At 36.2% G+C, this 14,710-nt stretch overlaps 1 protein-coding gene across 1 annotated transcript in view; it reads right to left on the bottom strand.

Moving 5' to 3' along the window:
* The window catches only part of FSIP2 (fibrous sheath interacting protein 2), a 96,528-nt gene extending 82,177 nt beyond the window's left edge, over positions 1–14,351 (bottom strand). Inside the window, 7 exon segments of the mRNA XM_047773028.1 lie at positions 5,752–5,862; positions 6,273–6,414; positions 7,521–7,654; positions 8,894–8,983; positions 9,963–10,124; positions 13,822–13,947; positions 14,253–14,351. Of these exon segments, the coding sequence (XP_047628984.1) occupies positions 5,752–5,862; positions 6,273–6,414; positions 7,521–7,654; positions 8,894–8,983; positions 9,963–10,124; positions 13,822–13,947; positions 14,253–14,351 (864 nt within the window).
* Positions 14,352–14,710: the final 359 nt, after the last annotated feature.

The raw sequence follows: 14,710 nt of genomic DNA, 5'->3' as shown, positions 1-14,710 counted from the left end.
ATCACCTATATAAAGACACTTCTTCAAGATTGGGAGTTTTAACCAGCCTACTTAATATATGGAAATAAATACAAAGAACTAGGCAAAATGAGGATATAGAAGACTGTTCCAAACAAAGACAAAACTTCAGAAAAAGAACTAAATAAAGTGGAGATAAGCAATCTGCTTGATAAAGAGTTCAAAGTAATGGCCATAAAGATGCTCCAGGAACACAGAAGGATTGAAACAATGAGAAGTTTAATAAGAGTTGGAAAATGTAAAGGAGAATCAAACAGTGCTGAAGAATACAATAACTGCAATAAAACATACACTAGAAAGAATCAATAGTGGATTAAATGATACAGAGGAATAGATGAGCAAACTGGATGGTAGTCAAGTGGGAATTACCAAGCTGAACAGAATAAAGAATTAAACAAAATAAGGACAGTTTAAGATACCTGTAGAAAACATCAATTATACTATCATTTGTGGAGTTCCCATTGTGGCTCAGTGGTTACAAACCCAACTAGTATCCATGCAGATGCAGGTACGGTCCCTGGCCTCGGTGGGTTAAGGATCCAGCATTGGCACAGTTGCAGCATAGGTCACAGATATGGCTCAGATCCTGCATTGATGTGGCTGTGGTATAGGCTGGCAGCTGTAGCTCTGATTTGACCCCTAGCCTGGGAACTTCCACATGCCAGAGGTGCAGCCCCAAAAAAAGAAAAAAGCAAAACAAACAAATCATAAAAACCTATTATTTGAATTATAGGGATCCTTGAAGGAGAAGAGAGAGGGAAAGGGGCTGAGAACTTATTTGATGAAATAATGGATGAAACTTTTCTGGGAAAGGAAGCACACAGAGTCCTAATCTAGGTTAACGCAAAGAGGTCTACACTAAGACACATTACAAATAAACTGGCAAAAATTAAAGAAAAAAAAAATCTTAAAAGTAGCAGGATAAAAGCAACTAGTTATATGAAAAGAAATGCCCCTAAGACTTTGAGCTAACTTTTCAGAAGAAATTTTTCAGACCAGAAGGGAGTGGCCCAATATATTCAAAATGCTGAAAGTTAAAACCTACAACCAAGAACACCTGGCAAGCCTGTCATTCAAATTTGCATGAGAGCTCATGTGTTAGACAAGTAAAAACTAAAGGCTGTAGTACTACTGAAGTGGTTCTACAGTAAATGATAAAGTGACTCCTCTAAGCAGAAAAGGGCACAACTGGAAATATGAAAAATACAAAAAGAAAAAAACTCATTGGTAAAGGGAGGCTTACAGTAGAGGCAGTAGATCAACTGCTTATAAAGCTAGTAGGAAAGTAAAAAGTAGTAAAATCATCCAAATCCACAATAGTTAAGGGATACACAATAGAAAAATTTATAATGTATATGTCAGAAACATTAAAAGTGGGAGAAGGGAGTAAAAATGCTAGAATGTGTTTGAACCAAAGAGATCAACTAAATTAATCATGTAGACAGAAAAATAGATAATATTTTTACATATGAACCACATACCAAAACCATATAATAAAACACAAAAAAGAAAAAGAAATCTAAACATAATATTAAAATACTCAACAAATCAAAAGGGAAGATAACAAAAGAATAAAAGAATGACAAAGAAATGCAAAACAACCAGAAGTCAATGAACAAAATGGCAGCAAGTACATACATATCAATAATTAAATGTAAATGGACTAAATGTTACAATCAACTGGCATATGGTGGCTGAATGGATAGAAAAATAAGATTTATATATATGCTGCCTACGAGTGACTTACTTCAGTTCCAAAGACACACAGACTGAGGGGATAGAAAAGGTACTCCATACAAAAGCTGGGATAGCAATATTTATAATAGACAAAATAGACTTTAAAACAAAGACTGTAACAAAGGATAAATAAGGATACTACATAATGATAAAGGATTGATCCATGAAGATATAACAATTGTAAATATCTATGCACCCACCAGAGAAGCACTAAATTCACAAAGGAAATATTAACAAACATAATGGGAGAAACTGACAGCAACACAGTAATAGTAGGGATCTCTAACACTCCACTTACATCAATATATAGATAATCCAGGCAGAAAATCAAAAAGGAAACACTGGCTTTAAACAACACATTGGTCCAGATGTGTTTTCTCCCTCTCTCCCTCCCTCCCCCACCCAAACATTCCATCCAAAAGCAGCAGAATACACATTCTTTTCAAGTACACATGGAGAATTCTCAAGGGTAGATCACATGTTAGGCCACAAAACAAGTCTCAATAAATTTAAGAAGACTGCAAACATATGCAAGGATGTTTTCTGACCAAAATAAAAATCAACTACATGGAAAAAACTGAAAAAAAACCCACAAACATATGAAGGCTAAATGATATGCTATTAAAGAACCAATGGGTCACTGAAGAAATCAAAGAAATTAAAAAATACCTGGAGATAAAGTTTAAAAACAATGAGCCAAAATCTATGGGGAAACAGCAAAAGCAGTTCTTTTTTTTCAGGTTTTTATTTTTTCTATTACAGTTGATTTACACTATTCTCTCAATTTCTGCTGTACAGCGAAGTGACCCAGTCATACACACACACACACACACACACACATATATATATATGTGCTAGCATCTGATAATACATTATAAGGATCATACACCATGATAAGATGGGGTTTACCCCAGGCATTTAAGAATGTTTTAATATTCACATGTCAATCAATGTGCTACACCACATTAACAGTTTGAAGAATAGATCATATGATTATATCAGTAGATGCAGAAAAATATTTTGACAAAATTCAACATCAATTTATGATCAAAATCCTTCACAAAGTATAGAGGAAGCCTACTCCCAACATAATAAATGCCATGTATGACAAAGGTGCAGGCAACATCATATTCAATGGTAGAAAGCTGGAAGCATTTCATCTAAGATCAGGAAAATGAAAAGGATGCCCACTCCTGCCACTTTAATCAGCAGAGTATTGCCACTGGTGTGAATAAAGATTAATTCCAAATGAGCAATGAATCCCTGACAGTACTAAAAGTTATATGTAACAAGGGTAGAATAAAAGATTTTCAGCATATTTAAATTAACCAATATTTTAAAACTGCTATATAGTAGTATATGAGTATAACCAAATCATGTAAATGATATATATAGATTTGTCAACAATGTTAACTAAATTGGAATCCCATTGTGGTGCAGCAGAAATGAATCTGACAAGGAACTATAAGGTTGCAGTTTTGATCCCTGGCCTCGCTCAGTGTGTTAGAGATCCAGCGTTACTGTGAGCTATGGTGTAGGTCACAGACGCGGCTCGGATCTGGCGTTGCTGTGGCTCTGGCATAGGCCAGTAGCAACAGCTCCAATTAGACCCCTATCCTGGGAACCTCCATATGCCATGGGTGGGGCCCTAAAAGAAAAAAAAGACTTGGTAATATTGCTTGAAGTCTGGAAGAGTTATGCCTCCCGCTTGGATTTTGTTTCTCAGGATTGCTGTGGCGATTCTGGATTTTTTGTGGTTCCAAATAAATTTTTGGATTGTTTGTTCTAGTTCTGTGAAAAATGTCATGGGTAATTGGATAGAGATTGCATCGAATCTGTAGATTGCTTTGGGTAGTATGAACATTTTTACAATATTACTTTTTCCAATCCAGGAGCATGGACTATCTTTCCATTTCTTTACATCTTCTTTAATTTCCTTGATTAATGTTTTATAGTTCTCAGCAAATAAGTGCTTTACCTCCTCGGGTCAGGTGTATTCCCAGGTATTTGATTTTTTGGGGTGCAATTTTAAAAGGTATTATATTTTTGTATTCCTTTTCTAATATTTCATTGTTAGTATACAGAAATGAGACTGATTTCGGAATGTTAATCTTCTATCCTGCTACTTTGCTGAATTTGTTGATCAGTTCAAGTAGTTTTGGGGTTGAGTCCTTAGGGTTTTCTATATATAGTGTCATGTCATCTGTATACAGTGACAGTTTTACCTCTTCTCTTCCTATTTGGATGCCTTTTATTTCTTTTGTTTGTCTGACTGATGTGACTAGGACTTCCAGTACTATGTTGAATAACATTGGTGAAAGCGGGCATCCCTGTCTTATTCCAGATTTTAGTGGGAAGGCTTTTAATTTTTCTCCATTGAGTATTACACTTGTTCTGGGTTTGTCATAAATGGCTTTGATTATGTTAAGGAATGTTCCTTCTATATATACTTTGGTAAGAGTTTTGATCATGAATGGATGTTGGACTTTGTCAAATGCTTTTTTTGCATCTACTGAGATGATCATGTGGTTTTTGACTTTTCTTTTGTTAATGTGTATGACGTGGATTTATTTGCATATGTTGAACCATCCTTGTGTACCTGGGATGAATCCCACCTGGTCATGATGTACGATCTTTTTGATATGTTGTTGGATACCATATAATCCAGCAATCCCACTCTTAAAGACATATATCCAGACAAAACTTTCCTTAAAAAAGATACATGCACCCGCATGTTCATTGCAGCACTATTCACAATAGCCAAGACATGGATACAAACCAAATGTCCATTGACATGACTGGATTAGGAAGGTGTGGTACATATACACAATGGAATACTACTCAGCCATACAAAAGAATGAAATAATGCCATCTGCAGCAACATGGACAGAACTAGAGACTCACATACTGGGTGAAATGTCAGAATGAGAAAGACAAATACCATATGATATCACTCATATCTGGTATCTAACATATAGCACAAAAAACCTTTCCACAGAAAAGAAACTCATGGACTTAGAGAAAAGACTTGTAGTTGCTCGGGAGAGGGGGAGGGGAAGTGGGAGGGATTGGGAGCTTGGGATCAACGGATGCAAACTATTGCTCATGGAATGGATTTACAATGAGATCCTTCTGTGTAGCACTGAAAACTATGTCTAGATACTTACAACACAGCATGACAATGGGAGAAAAAATTATGTGTACATGTATGTATAACTGGGTCCCCATGCTATACAGTGGAAAAAAAAAGTATGTTGGGGAAAAGAACAATAAAAAATAAATTAAAAAAATTAAAATGTAAAAGCAAAAAAATAGAAGAAAAAATGCAAAAAAGAAAAAGTTACCTAAATTATTAGATTATTATGTAAATTTTTTAGATTATTTTAGATCAAGATTTATTGATATGGAGAGTTGTCAATGTTATTTTATTAAATGAAAAAATGATCTACAAAACAACCTGTAAGGTATACTATTTATTAGATTATATAAATATTCACAGAAATATTATGTGACGTGTGTATATATAGCTCTGTGTGTGTGTATATACTAATGAATTAATATGATTCTTCTGGGATTACAAAGTAATTTCCTTTCTCTTTATACTGATTTATACTTAAAATCACTATGTATTATATATTATTTAAAATTAAAAATAGTTACTCTAAAAAATTAACTGATCTGGAAAAACTGAGAACTCCTAAGAAATTCTAACAATCAATTGTGTCATTTTTTTCTGTAGGAATTACAAATGTAGTTTACGGTGTGAGATACAGTCAAAAGTAATTAACATCAAATAACAGGGAAATACTCTATGTTATAGTCACGATATAACATGACCAAAATATAGTAAAAATTTTTATATTTTGTTTTGTATAATATATATTATTTAGGGTAATTCTTCCATTATCATCTCACAAAGTGAAATACTTTCATAAATCAAATCTAGCAAAAGCCTGTCCTCAAAAAGCCCCAATTAGAGGTTAAAGCTCACCCTACCTTCCTATCAGTCTCTTCTCTGCCTCTACGTCGCTGTTCCTCTATCCTAGCTTCTCTTTTAACATCTTCTCCGATCTTTGTCAGAAGTAACATTTCTTTTGTCTTCCATTCCTGGAAAGCATAATGTTACTGTACTCAGGATACATTCACAATAAACCTATTTTGTCCACTACCAACAATCAAGTTAAAATAAGTCAAGAGCCTAAGAGAAATCAAGTCAAACATAACTAAAGGAATACACTGGCATTAGAATGGGCTTTCTTTACTGAACTCCTATTAGGAATGCAGGGATGATTATTTTTAATTGAAGCTAAATTAAAATGTCTTTCTTCTCCAAACTGAGGGCTGGGAAAGTTAAATAGTATCTAGTAACTTTCACCATCATCGCTTTAGGAGCAGATATTGGCTCATATATGTAGTTCATGGTAGCCTTATTATTTTTGTAACCATTTACCTTATTATTTTTGTAACCATTATGTACATAATTATTCTCTCAATACTTTAAATTTGTTATCTCTCACCTCTTCAATTTTTCTACGAAGACTAAGTTTTCTTCTTGTGTATTCTCGCTGTCGTCTTTCTTCTCTATCCATCCAGAGCAGGCGTTGCTCTTCTGCAGTACGCTCAAGTCGTTCTAATTCCCTACTTATCATATCCAAATATCTAAGTAAAAGTGCAAATGTAAGTGAAGATGAATTGAGTTTCCTTTACTTTGGCATCATCTGCTTTGATATCTCCAAACCACCTCCTTGCTTACTTTTTATTTCTTGAGCTACAGGAATTTGACTGTTTTTCCTCAGCTCCATTCAAGGACTTTAAGCCTGACTAACCCATGAACTCACCATACACAGGTCTTCCTACCAGATACATAAGTGTCTGTTCTTATGGCTAAGAAAATGATAAAATGTGGAGCATACCAATTAAAAACATTTTGCACAGTATGTATTTGCAATTCAGCATGCTTAGAGATATGAATTTGCAAAGGCTGAAATAACCGAAATATTAACTTCAAACCTGGAAAAAAATCAGACCGGAATTTCCTAAGAAAATATGTGTGTTGAATCCTTTGTAATTTACAAGGCCTTAAACTTATCTTCCACCTATAGTCTCTAGTATATCAATATGTAGTATGGAAGTACCACTGAACATAAAATTCAGGTAAGGCAACCTAATCCCCCAAATTAATGGAGGAGGAAAAAGAAGTATAGTGTATCTCTTCACTTCCTAGGAAATGGTCTTGGCTATGACAAGGTAATGATTGAATGTGAGTAGATAGTATCTGAAGAGCTTATAGTTTTTTTTTTTTTTTTTTTAGAGATAATGGATATTTATATCAGTACCTGATAAAGTTGTATCAAACCTTTTTTTTTTTTTTACTTTGCTTTACTTTCCTCAAACTTAGTGCTGTCAGTCCCTAAAGATGAGCTATAAAAAACTACTATTAGAAGCATGTGCTAAAGATACTTTCCCTCCATCTTCTATTATAGGAAGGATTTTTGGATCTGATTTGTTCTTCAGTTATTGGCTTGGATGAACTTTTGGGCCCCCAGCAACCGTATCTTCTCTAGTAGAAATTCATCTTCATACCCTTGGGCACCAAAGTTCCTAATCCTGTACCTCTTGGTCTCCCCTCCCTCTACTTACTGAGGCAAATAGTGAAGTTACATAGAGTCTAGTGCTTTAAAAAATTCTACCTTCAATTATTTCTAGTATTTTCAAATTTATTTGGATCTGCAATATATGTAAATATGAATTAACTTCAATCTTACCTGTGCCTCATTAATCGTTCCTGGTCCTTAACAGACTGTTCCTCCTTTAACAACTGATTTTGGAACTGTGCAACATCGGAACATCCAGAAAGACTTTTTTCCTCTAGTTTATTTACTTGTTTTGCAAGCATTTTCTATCAAAAAAAGTGTATGTATCATATATATATATATATATATATATATATGTAAATATAACTTTCTCACATTTCTCAGGAAGAAGGCTGTCTTTTGATATGCCTTTTTTAATATTAGTATTTAGTAAAATTCCCATACATAGCTAATTCTATTTGGCTGAATCCATTGCAGACATGGACAATTAAACCAAAGTAAAAGTTTCTCTTTCTGAAAATAAAAGATTAACATTTAATCTTATTTTTCTGTGCATTAACTCTAGGCAGAAGGAGAAATGGGGGAAAATATAGAACACTTAAAGGTATAGAGAAGTCTTCCTTATTTCTATACAACTCTTTTGACCTTGGAACATATACACACCTTTCTCATTTTTATCCAACTGTCTTAACTCTAAAGCCTGAATTCGGAGTTCCCATCGTGGAGCAGTGGTTAATGAATCCGACTAGGAACCATGAGGTGGCGGGTTTGGTCCCTGCCCTTGCTCAGTGGGTTAACGATCCCGATCCGGCGTTGCTGTGAGCTGTGGTGTAGGTTGCAGATGCGGCTAGGATCCTGCGTTGCTGTGGCTCTGGTGTAGGCCAGTGGCTACAGCTCCGATTAGACCCCTAGCCTGGGAGTCTCCATATGCCGCAGGGGTGGCCCAAGAAATAGCAAAAAGACCAAAAATAAATAAATAAATAAAATAAAGCCTGAATTCACTCACATACACAAGGGCACAGGCACACATGCACACAGTCACACAAACTGTTGAGACAAAATTTGAAAGAAAGTCACTATGTTCACTCATCAAATCATCCAACTATCATTCCATTTCACCTTTGGGAGCAACATTTTTTTACCAGGTGAACGCATGTGTGTGAGTACAAACATACTGTACATGCTCTTTGAGTCACCTCTAGGATGATATAACTATTCACACTGTTCCTCTCCTGCTAAGCTGTTTTGTCTTCTAGCTTAAGAATCTTGCTGCCACAATTAGCCCTAGCTCAAGTGGAACAGATACATTTGAATAGCAGTTCAATTACTAAATTATGTCAGATACCATTGGCATATTGATAGATGACCCAGTCCCTTTCCCTTTCTTGGCACAGGATAGCAACTTCAAAATATTATTTATTCCTACCTTAATTTTTACTTGGAAAAAATTATTTAGTTTATCAAAGTTAAAGTAAATAAAGTTAAATATTTTGCATACAAACAAACCTTTCTTCCAAGAAACCAAATTTAAGTATTTAACTTACTTGTTCTCTTATGTAGTTTCTTTCAAAGTCTAATTTTAAACTGGTAAGATATTGCCTGTACTTATTCAATTCCCTCAAGGTACATACAATCTAAAAAAAAAAAGACAAAAAACACAAAACAATAAAAAGAAAAAATATATAAATACAAATATTTTAAAATCATACCAATTACTTTACAGAGGAAAAATTCTAATAATGTACCATTGATAGTAATTATTAATACAAAAATATTAACAATTTCATATGTATTATCTCTAAAATTGTTAATCAACAGTATATCACTATCCAAATAACACTACTTTATTAGTATAGCTTGTGCCATGATAAGGAATTGGGTACACGCAACCGGAGTTAAAATAAATTACCAATGTAACTATAATGTTCAACCCCGATAAGAATATAATCTATTAGGACTTTATCAGGCTCATTTTTCTAGGTTCATATTTTGTCTTAATTTGTGAAAAGTATATTGGGCACAGACCTTGACAAGCATACAGTGCCATTAGAGGCAGAGAACAAGGACTATAATACAGTTGGGAGAATTTATATCTTCAAATTATTTGGTAATCATCTTTTGATATTACAAAGAAAAAAAGGTGAAGAAGTAGTTTCTTTTTTTTAAATTTTTTTGTCTTTTTATGGCCACACTCATGGCATATGGAGGTTCCCAGGCTAGGGGGCGAATCAGAGCTGTAGCTGCTGGCCTATGCCACAGTCACAGCAATACGGGATCCAAGCCACGTCTGTGACCTACACCACAGCTCACGGCAATGTCAGATCCTTAACCCACTGAGCAAGGCCAAGGATCAAACCCGCATCCTCTTGGATACTAGTCAGATTCATTAACCACTGAGCCACGATGGGAACTCCCAGAAGTAGTTTCTTTTAGGAACAACTGTTGTCTGATTTTCCTTAAACCAAATTACTGAGTAATTAATGAAATTTCCTATTAAGTATCTTTCACTACCAGGTTAAAGGTGATACAGGCCTCCCATTGAGGTACACAAGCAAGCTTATATCAAGACTTAGAGATTTTTCAGTGATTAAAAAGAAGTAATCTTCAACCTACCTTATTATTGCTGGTGATGTAGCCTCCTTTCTTTAATCTCCTCAAGATATCTTTACGCTTATGGTATGCTCTTAAATGTGGATCATGGAGACTTTTATATTGGTTTTCCAAAAGTCGACAATAAGGATCAGTCAAGTTAAAACCATAAGAAGGTTGAAAAAGCTGTAAACATAGATTTAAGCATATTATAAATGTACAATTAATGAATTTCATTTCTGAATACTCACTTATTGAAAGAACTAGATTATTCATTGAAAATAAAGCATGCAAAAGGAAGGTGAAGTGGGGAAAAACCAGCAATAGAAAGATTTTGAATGGGCAATGTTAATTGTTTATCTCTACCTCTTTTATTCACTGACCTGAACTATTCTGAAAACTTGTCCTCAATTAATTCCCCTGTATCTCCATTAGTCCCTAATCCAAAGCTAGAGAAGGAAGGAGGAAAGGAAAAGAAAGAGGAATGAGATAAAATTTGTTTTCATGTATAAAGCTGATACTAAAATTCTCCCTGTCCTCTTCCCTCTTCCAGATCAAGGCATTGCATTGAAAGCATAGATAATATCAATTATCATTACAATTCAGTAATTTTATTTTTTACCTTTTTTTTTCTTGTCTTTTTGTCTTTCTAGGGCTGCACCTGCAGCATATGGAGGTCCCCAGGCTAGGGGCTGAACTGGAGCTACAGCTTCCGGCCTATAGCAGCCCTACAGCAATGCCAGATCTGAGCGGTGTTTGCGACCCTCACCACAGCTCACGGCAACACTGGATCCTTAACCCACTGAGTGAGGTCAGGGATTGAACCCACAACCTTGTGGTTTCTGGTTGGATTTGTTTTCACTGACCCACAATGGGAACTCCCATAATTCAATAATTTTAAAATTAAGGAAAATAGAAAAATTTTCACAAAGATTCATGGAAACAACTTTGACAAAAAATAATAGGTTAAAGATGATGAATTGAAGAGTTATTGTGTTTTGAGAGCTTATCTAGTTAAAAAAATGATTTCTGAGTACTACAGTCAGGGAAAAATTCAAGGTCTATAGTAGAAGTATAGTATAAGTTTGACATATTGAACCTATATACCATACTTATACATAGAGTATACTACTATACATATACTATAGTATATACTTATACCATAGTATAAGTATAGTGTAAGTTTAACATATTGAAGAACCAATTAAAAAGGATATTGGCAGCGACTGAGTTTTCTCCATATGTGTAAAGACCAAATACAATCTTACGTAGTGGCCATTAACATACAAAAGAAAGAATAGGCTAATAGCCATGTTTCTATATCTGTTACTTTAAAGGAAATAGATTAGTTATTTAATCTCATTTGTAAATTAAAACATTTCCAAGTGAGTGGGGAGTTATTTTTTTTTTCCTTCGGTGTGAGTACTTAGATCATTTTTCAATAGCAGGATGGTGAGAATGGGTAAGGAAAGAACCTCTGAAAGGGAGAAAGTGGAGGATGCAAGTAGGTGTTGAAGTTGTCCGAATATTGTCTTTGCATCCTATCTTTATGCTTTCCTTTAGGTTTTCTTGGCCAGGAAAACAGAAATTTTAGTCTAAAGTAATGTCAAAGCAGGAATTGGCTCCCAAATGGAATGTGTGAGAGATGTGTTAACCTTAGAGTGCCTGCTTTTTAGGTATCCAGTTCAATTTATATGACCCCACATTTTGTGCATCAATCCAAACCTGTCTGCAGGTAATAATTTGTGACTTCTGTGTTCAATCTGGAAATAGCTACCTTAGTCAGATTCTGAACATTAAGGAACCTGGTTGGGTGGGACTCTAAAAAGAACCCTCTCAAGTGAAAAGATGCTTGTTTGAACAAAGGGGAAAACTGGAGGAACCTGATATGATGCTAGTGCTCCTTATTTAAAAGCTTCCTTGTAAATTGCTGACCTCTTGCTTAATATCAGATTTTAATCTCTTCCGAGAAGCCTAAGTCATAAAGTGGAATTTCCTAATTACCAATGCTTCCTTGAGAAGGTAAGGGAAAAATAAAAAAGTAATTCCATAGGGCAATGTCCTGAACTCAGTGAGACCAGGTATGAATTCCCTATCTTTTCAGTAAGGGAAATAATCAACAATCATGAATCAAAGTGGGGATTGTTTCCTTTAGATGTTGACATTTAGCTGCCAGCTTCTTTTACATTTTGAATTTTAGCTTTGATGGCATGCCTCTCAAGACCATGCTTCTCAAGAGCTGTAAACAAAGAACACCTTTTATATAAACTCATTCAGTAGTATCAGGGTGACAGGTGTTGTCAATTAAAATAACTGGTTTCCCTTTGGGGAAAAAAAAGCACTAAAGGTGTAAATATAAAGCGAGGAGACTGGACTGAAAGAAAAAGGATATCAGAAAAGTCTATCTTCAGGGAAATTGTACCTAATTATGATTAAGTGAATTTTGGGGAAATGAAGGTAATAAAGAATAGAGAATGTATTTTTAAAAAGTAGTTGACAAGTGAATTGATATTTGACATAAAATTATGATGAAGCAAACAATATATTTGAGGAAGCAGACAGAAGACAAGGCTAAAGTTACATATTAAAGAGGACTGATAATAGGTTTCGAGTATGTTTTAGGAAAGCTGGATACATCTCAGTCAAATTGTGTGAGGTTGGACTATTTTGAGTTAACTTGGTCTATTCCAGTAGAGTAGATGTGTTTTTAAAAAGGGAAATTATATCTTTTCCAAAAACAAAATTTAAGAACTCATATTTATTAGGCAAGCTCAAATACAAAGGCCCCCCTACTCATTTCTGATGACATCATAGATAGCAGATGGGTAAGCGGGTCATTCAGAATTCTTCCTTGTAGAATTTTCTGCAATATTGATCAAAGCAACCACTCAAAAAGAATGTATTGAACTTCCCTCAGCAATAATTACTGAGTCAAGGAATGAGGAGATTTGATGGTGGGGGTAGTAGCATTGAAGACTAAAAACCATTAAAAGGTTTGAGGGCAGTATACACTATAACTCAGTATGGTTTACATGGTAAAATTACAGTGTTGAGTAAAATTATACAAATCAAAGGCAGTGCAAATTCTAAGGAAGAATAAGCTAATTGGGGGCTGTGATAGTTGGAAAGAATCTTGAAAAATGGCCCAAACTCATAGATGGGGAGAAGAACAAAGGGCATGCCAAATTTGGGAGGCAAAGTGAACAAAGGTACAGGAGTATTAACATGGTATGTATGAGTAGCTATAAAAGACCCCAACTGGAAAAAGCTAAGCCTCTGCATCAGGGAAAAGACGGAACAGTGGGGAGGCTGGGGCAAATCATGAAGTCTCCTCAGGGAGACAGTGCCTTCTTTTATTAAAATGAGATTAAAGTACTAAAAACAACTCATTTCAACTCCACCTTTTTCTCACTTTGAGTGTGAGACAGAATTCAGCTCAAAACAAAACACAGAGAAGTGCTCTGTAATGAAAGTTCTGTCCAAGTTACTATTGGTTGAAATCATAACATATAATTAAATGCTAGCCACTACAGATAACCTTCCATCTTTCAACCAAACATACTTCTAAGACAATTAAATCTCACTAAACAAGCATATATGAAGTGCTATTATAGTTAGCATGATTCCATAAATTACAAATTAAGACAAACAGAACTAAAAATCTGAACTTTTCAGCCCAAGATTCTGTCCAAACCATACTAGATGAAATTGCTTGGTATGAATATCTTAAGATAGATACGAGGTTGATTTTTTTCCCCGTGAATGTTAGTGCACATTCCCTTAATGGACTTTGTGTAGTGTAGCTAGTGCCTTAATTTAACAGGAAGTTAAAAAAAAAAAAGTTCAAAGAAACCAATATAAAAAGAAACAAAAAACTCATTACCTTTTCACTTAATTTCGTAGTGTAGTATAAAGTGTTGCTTCCTGGGATTACAGGCAGCTTGACCCCAAGAGGCAGATCCAGTAGTTGAGCTGCTCCAATACCCTGAAGGTGGGTTTTATGCGCGCCCTGTCAGGTGTAATTGGAGAGTTTTGTCTTTCCCTTACCTATTACACAGTTAGTTTAAGCCAATCTACTGCTGCTCCAACCAGAGGAACCTAAGTGTCCAGCCCTTCCACAGTCACCAGCTGCGCCACAGCCAGTTGGTGTTCCGAGCCCTGCCACCAGCCACACCACACGAGGGCGCCAGAAGCCGGGCGGTTACGGACCTTACGGATCTTACGAGAGGTCAGTGGCTGGCCCCGCCCCGCCCCGCCCACCAGACCGGAGGCCCCAGGGAAGATCACGACGACGCCAGGCACCCTGCCACTTACGTCTCTGCACTGCTGGCTGTCGGAGGACAGGCCACTGGTGGCGGTCTTTGTGGAGGCGACGTTGGCAGCCTTGGAGCAGGCGCTAAGGTACAGCTCCATGGCGGGGTTGGGCCCCTCTATGCCCCCGCGCTCACCGCTCACCGCCCCTCGAACCCCTTCCCCGCCGTCGTTGTCGGTTTGTAACGACCCGACTGGGAGTGGCCGGTACGTCGGTCTGGAGGCCCACGCTCGCGGCTGCGTTGCAGGTCCGAACGTGCTGGCGTCAGAAGGGCAGTGCCTTCCCGAGGCCCAGCCTCTTGCGCTGGAGGCCTGAGCGCCTCAGAGCTGGGAAATCCGTGCTAGGGGCCTGGTCCCAGAGTGCCGAGGTCGAAATACTTCTCTCTGAAACCTACAGCCCTCAGTCAAACCCAACGAAAAGTCAAATATAAACCTCTGCTAGTGGGTTAACTGGCTAATTT

Source organism: Phacochoerus africanus, chromosome 3 (genome assembly GCF_016906955.1).
Source record: "Phacochoerus africanus isolate WHEZ1 chromosome 3, ROS_Pafr_v1, whole genome shotgun sequence".
Lineage (NCBI taxonomy): Eukaryota > Metazoa > Chordata > Mammalia > Artiodactyla > Suidae > Phacochoerus > Phacochoerus africanus.
Note: the sequence above shows the minus strand (reverse complement) of the source record. Positions and strands in the feature narration are given on the sequence as shown.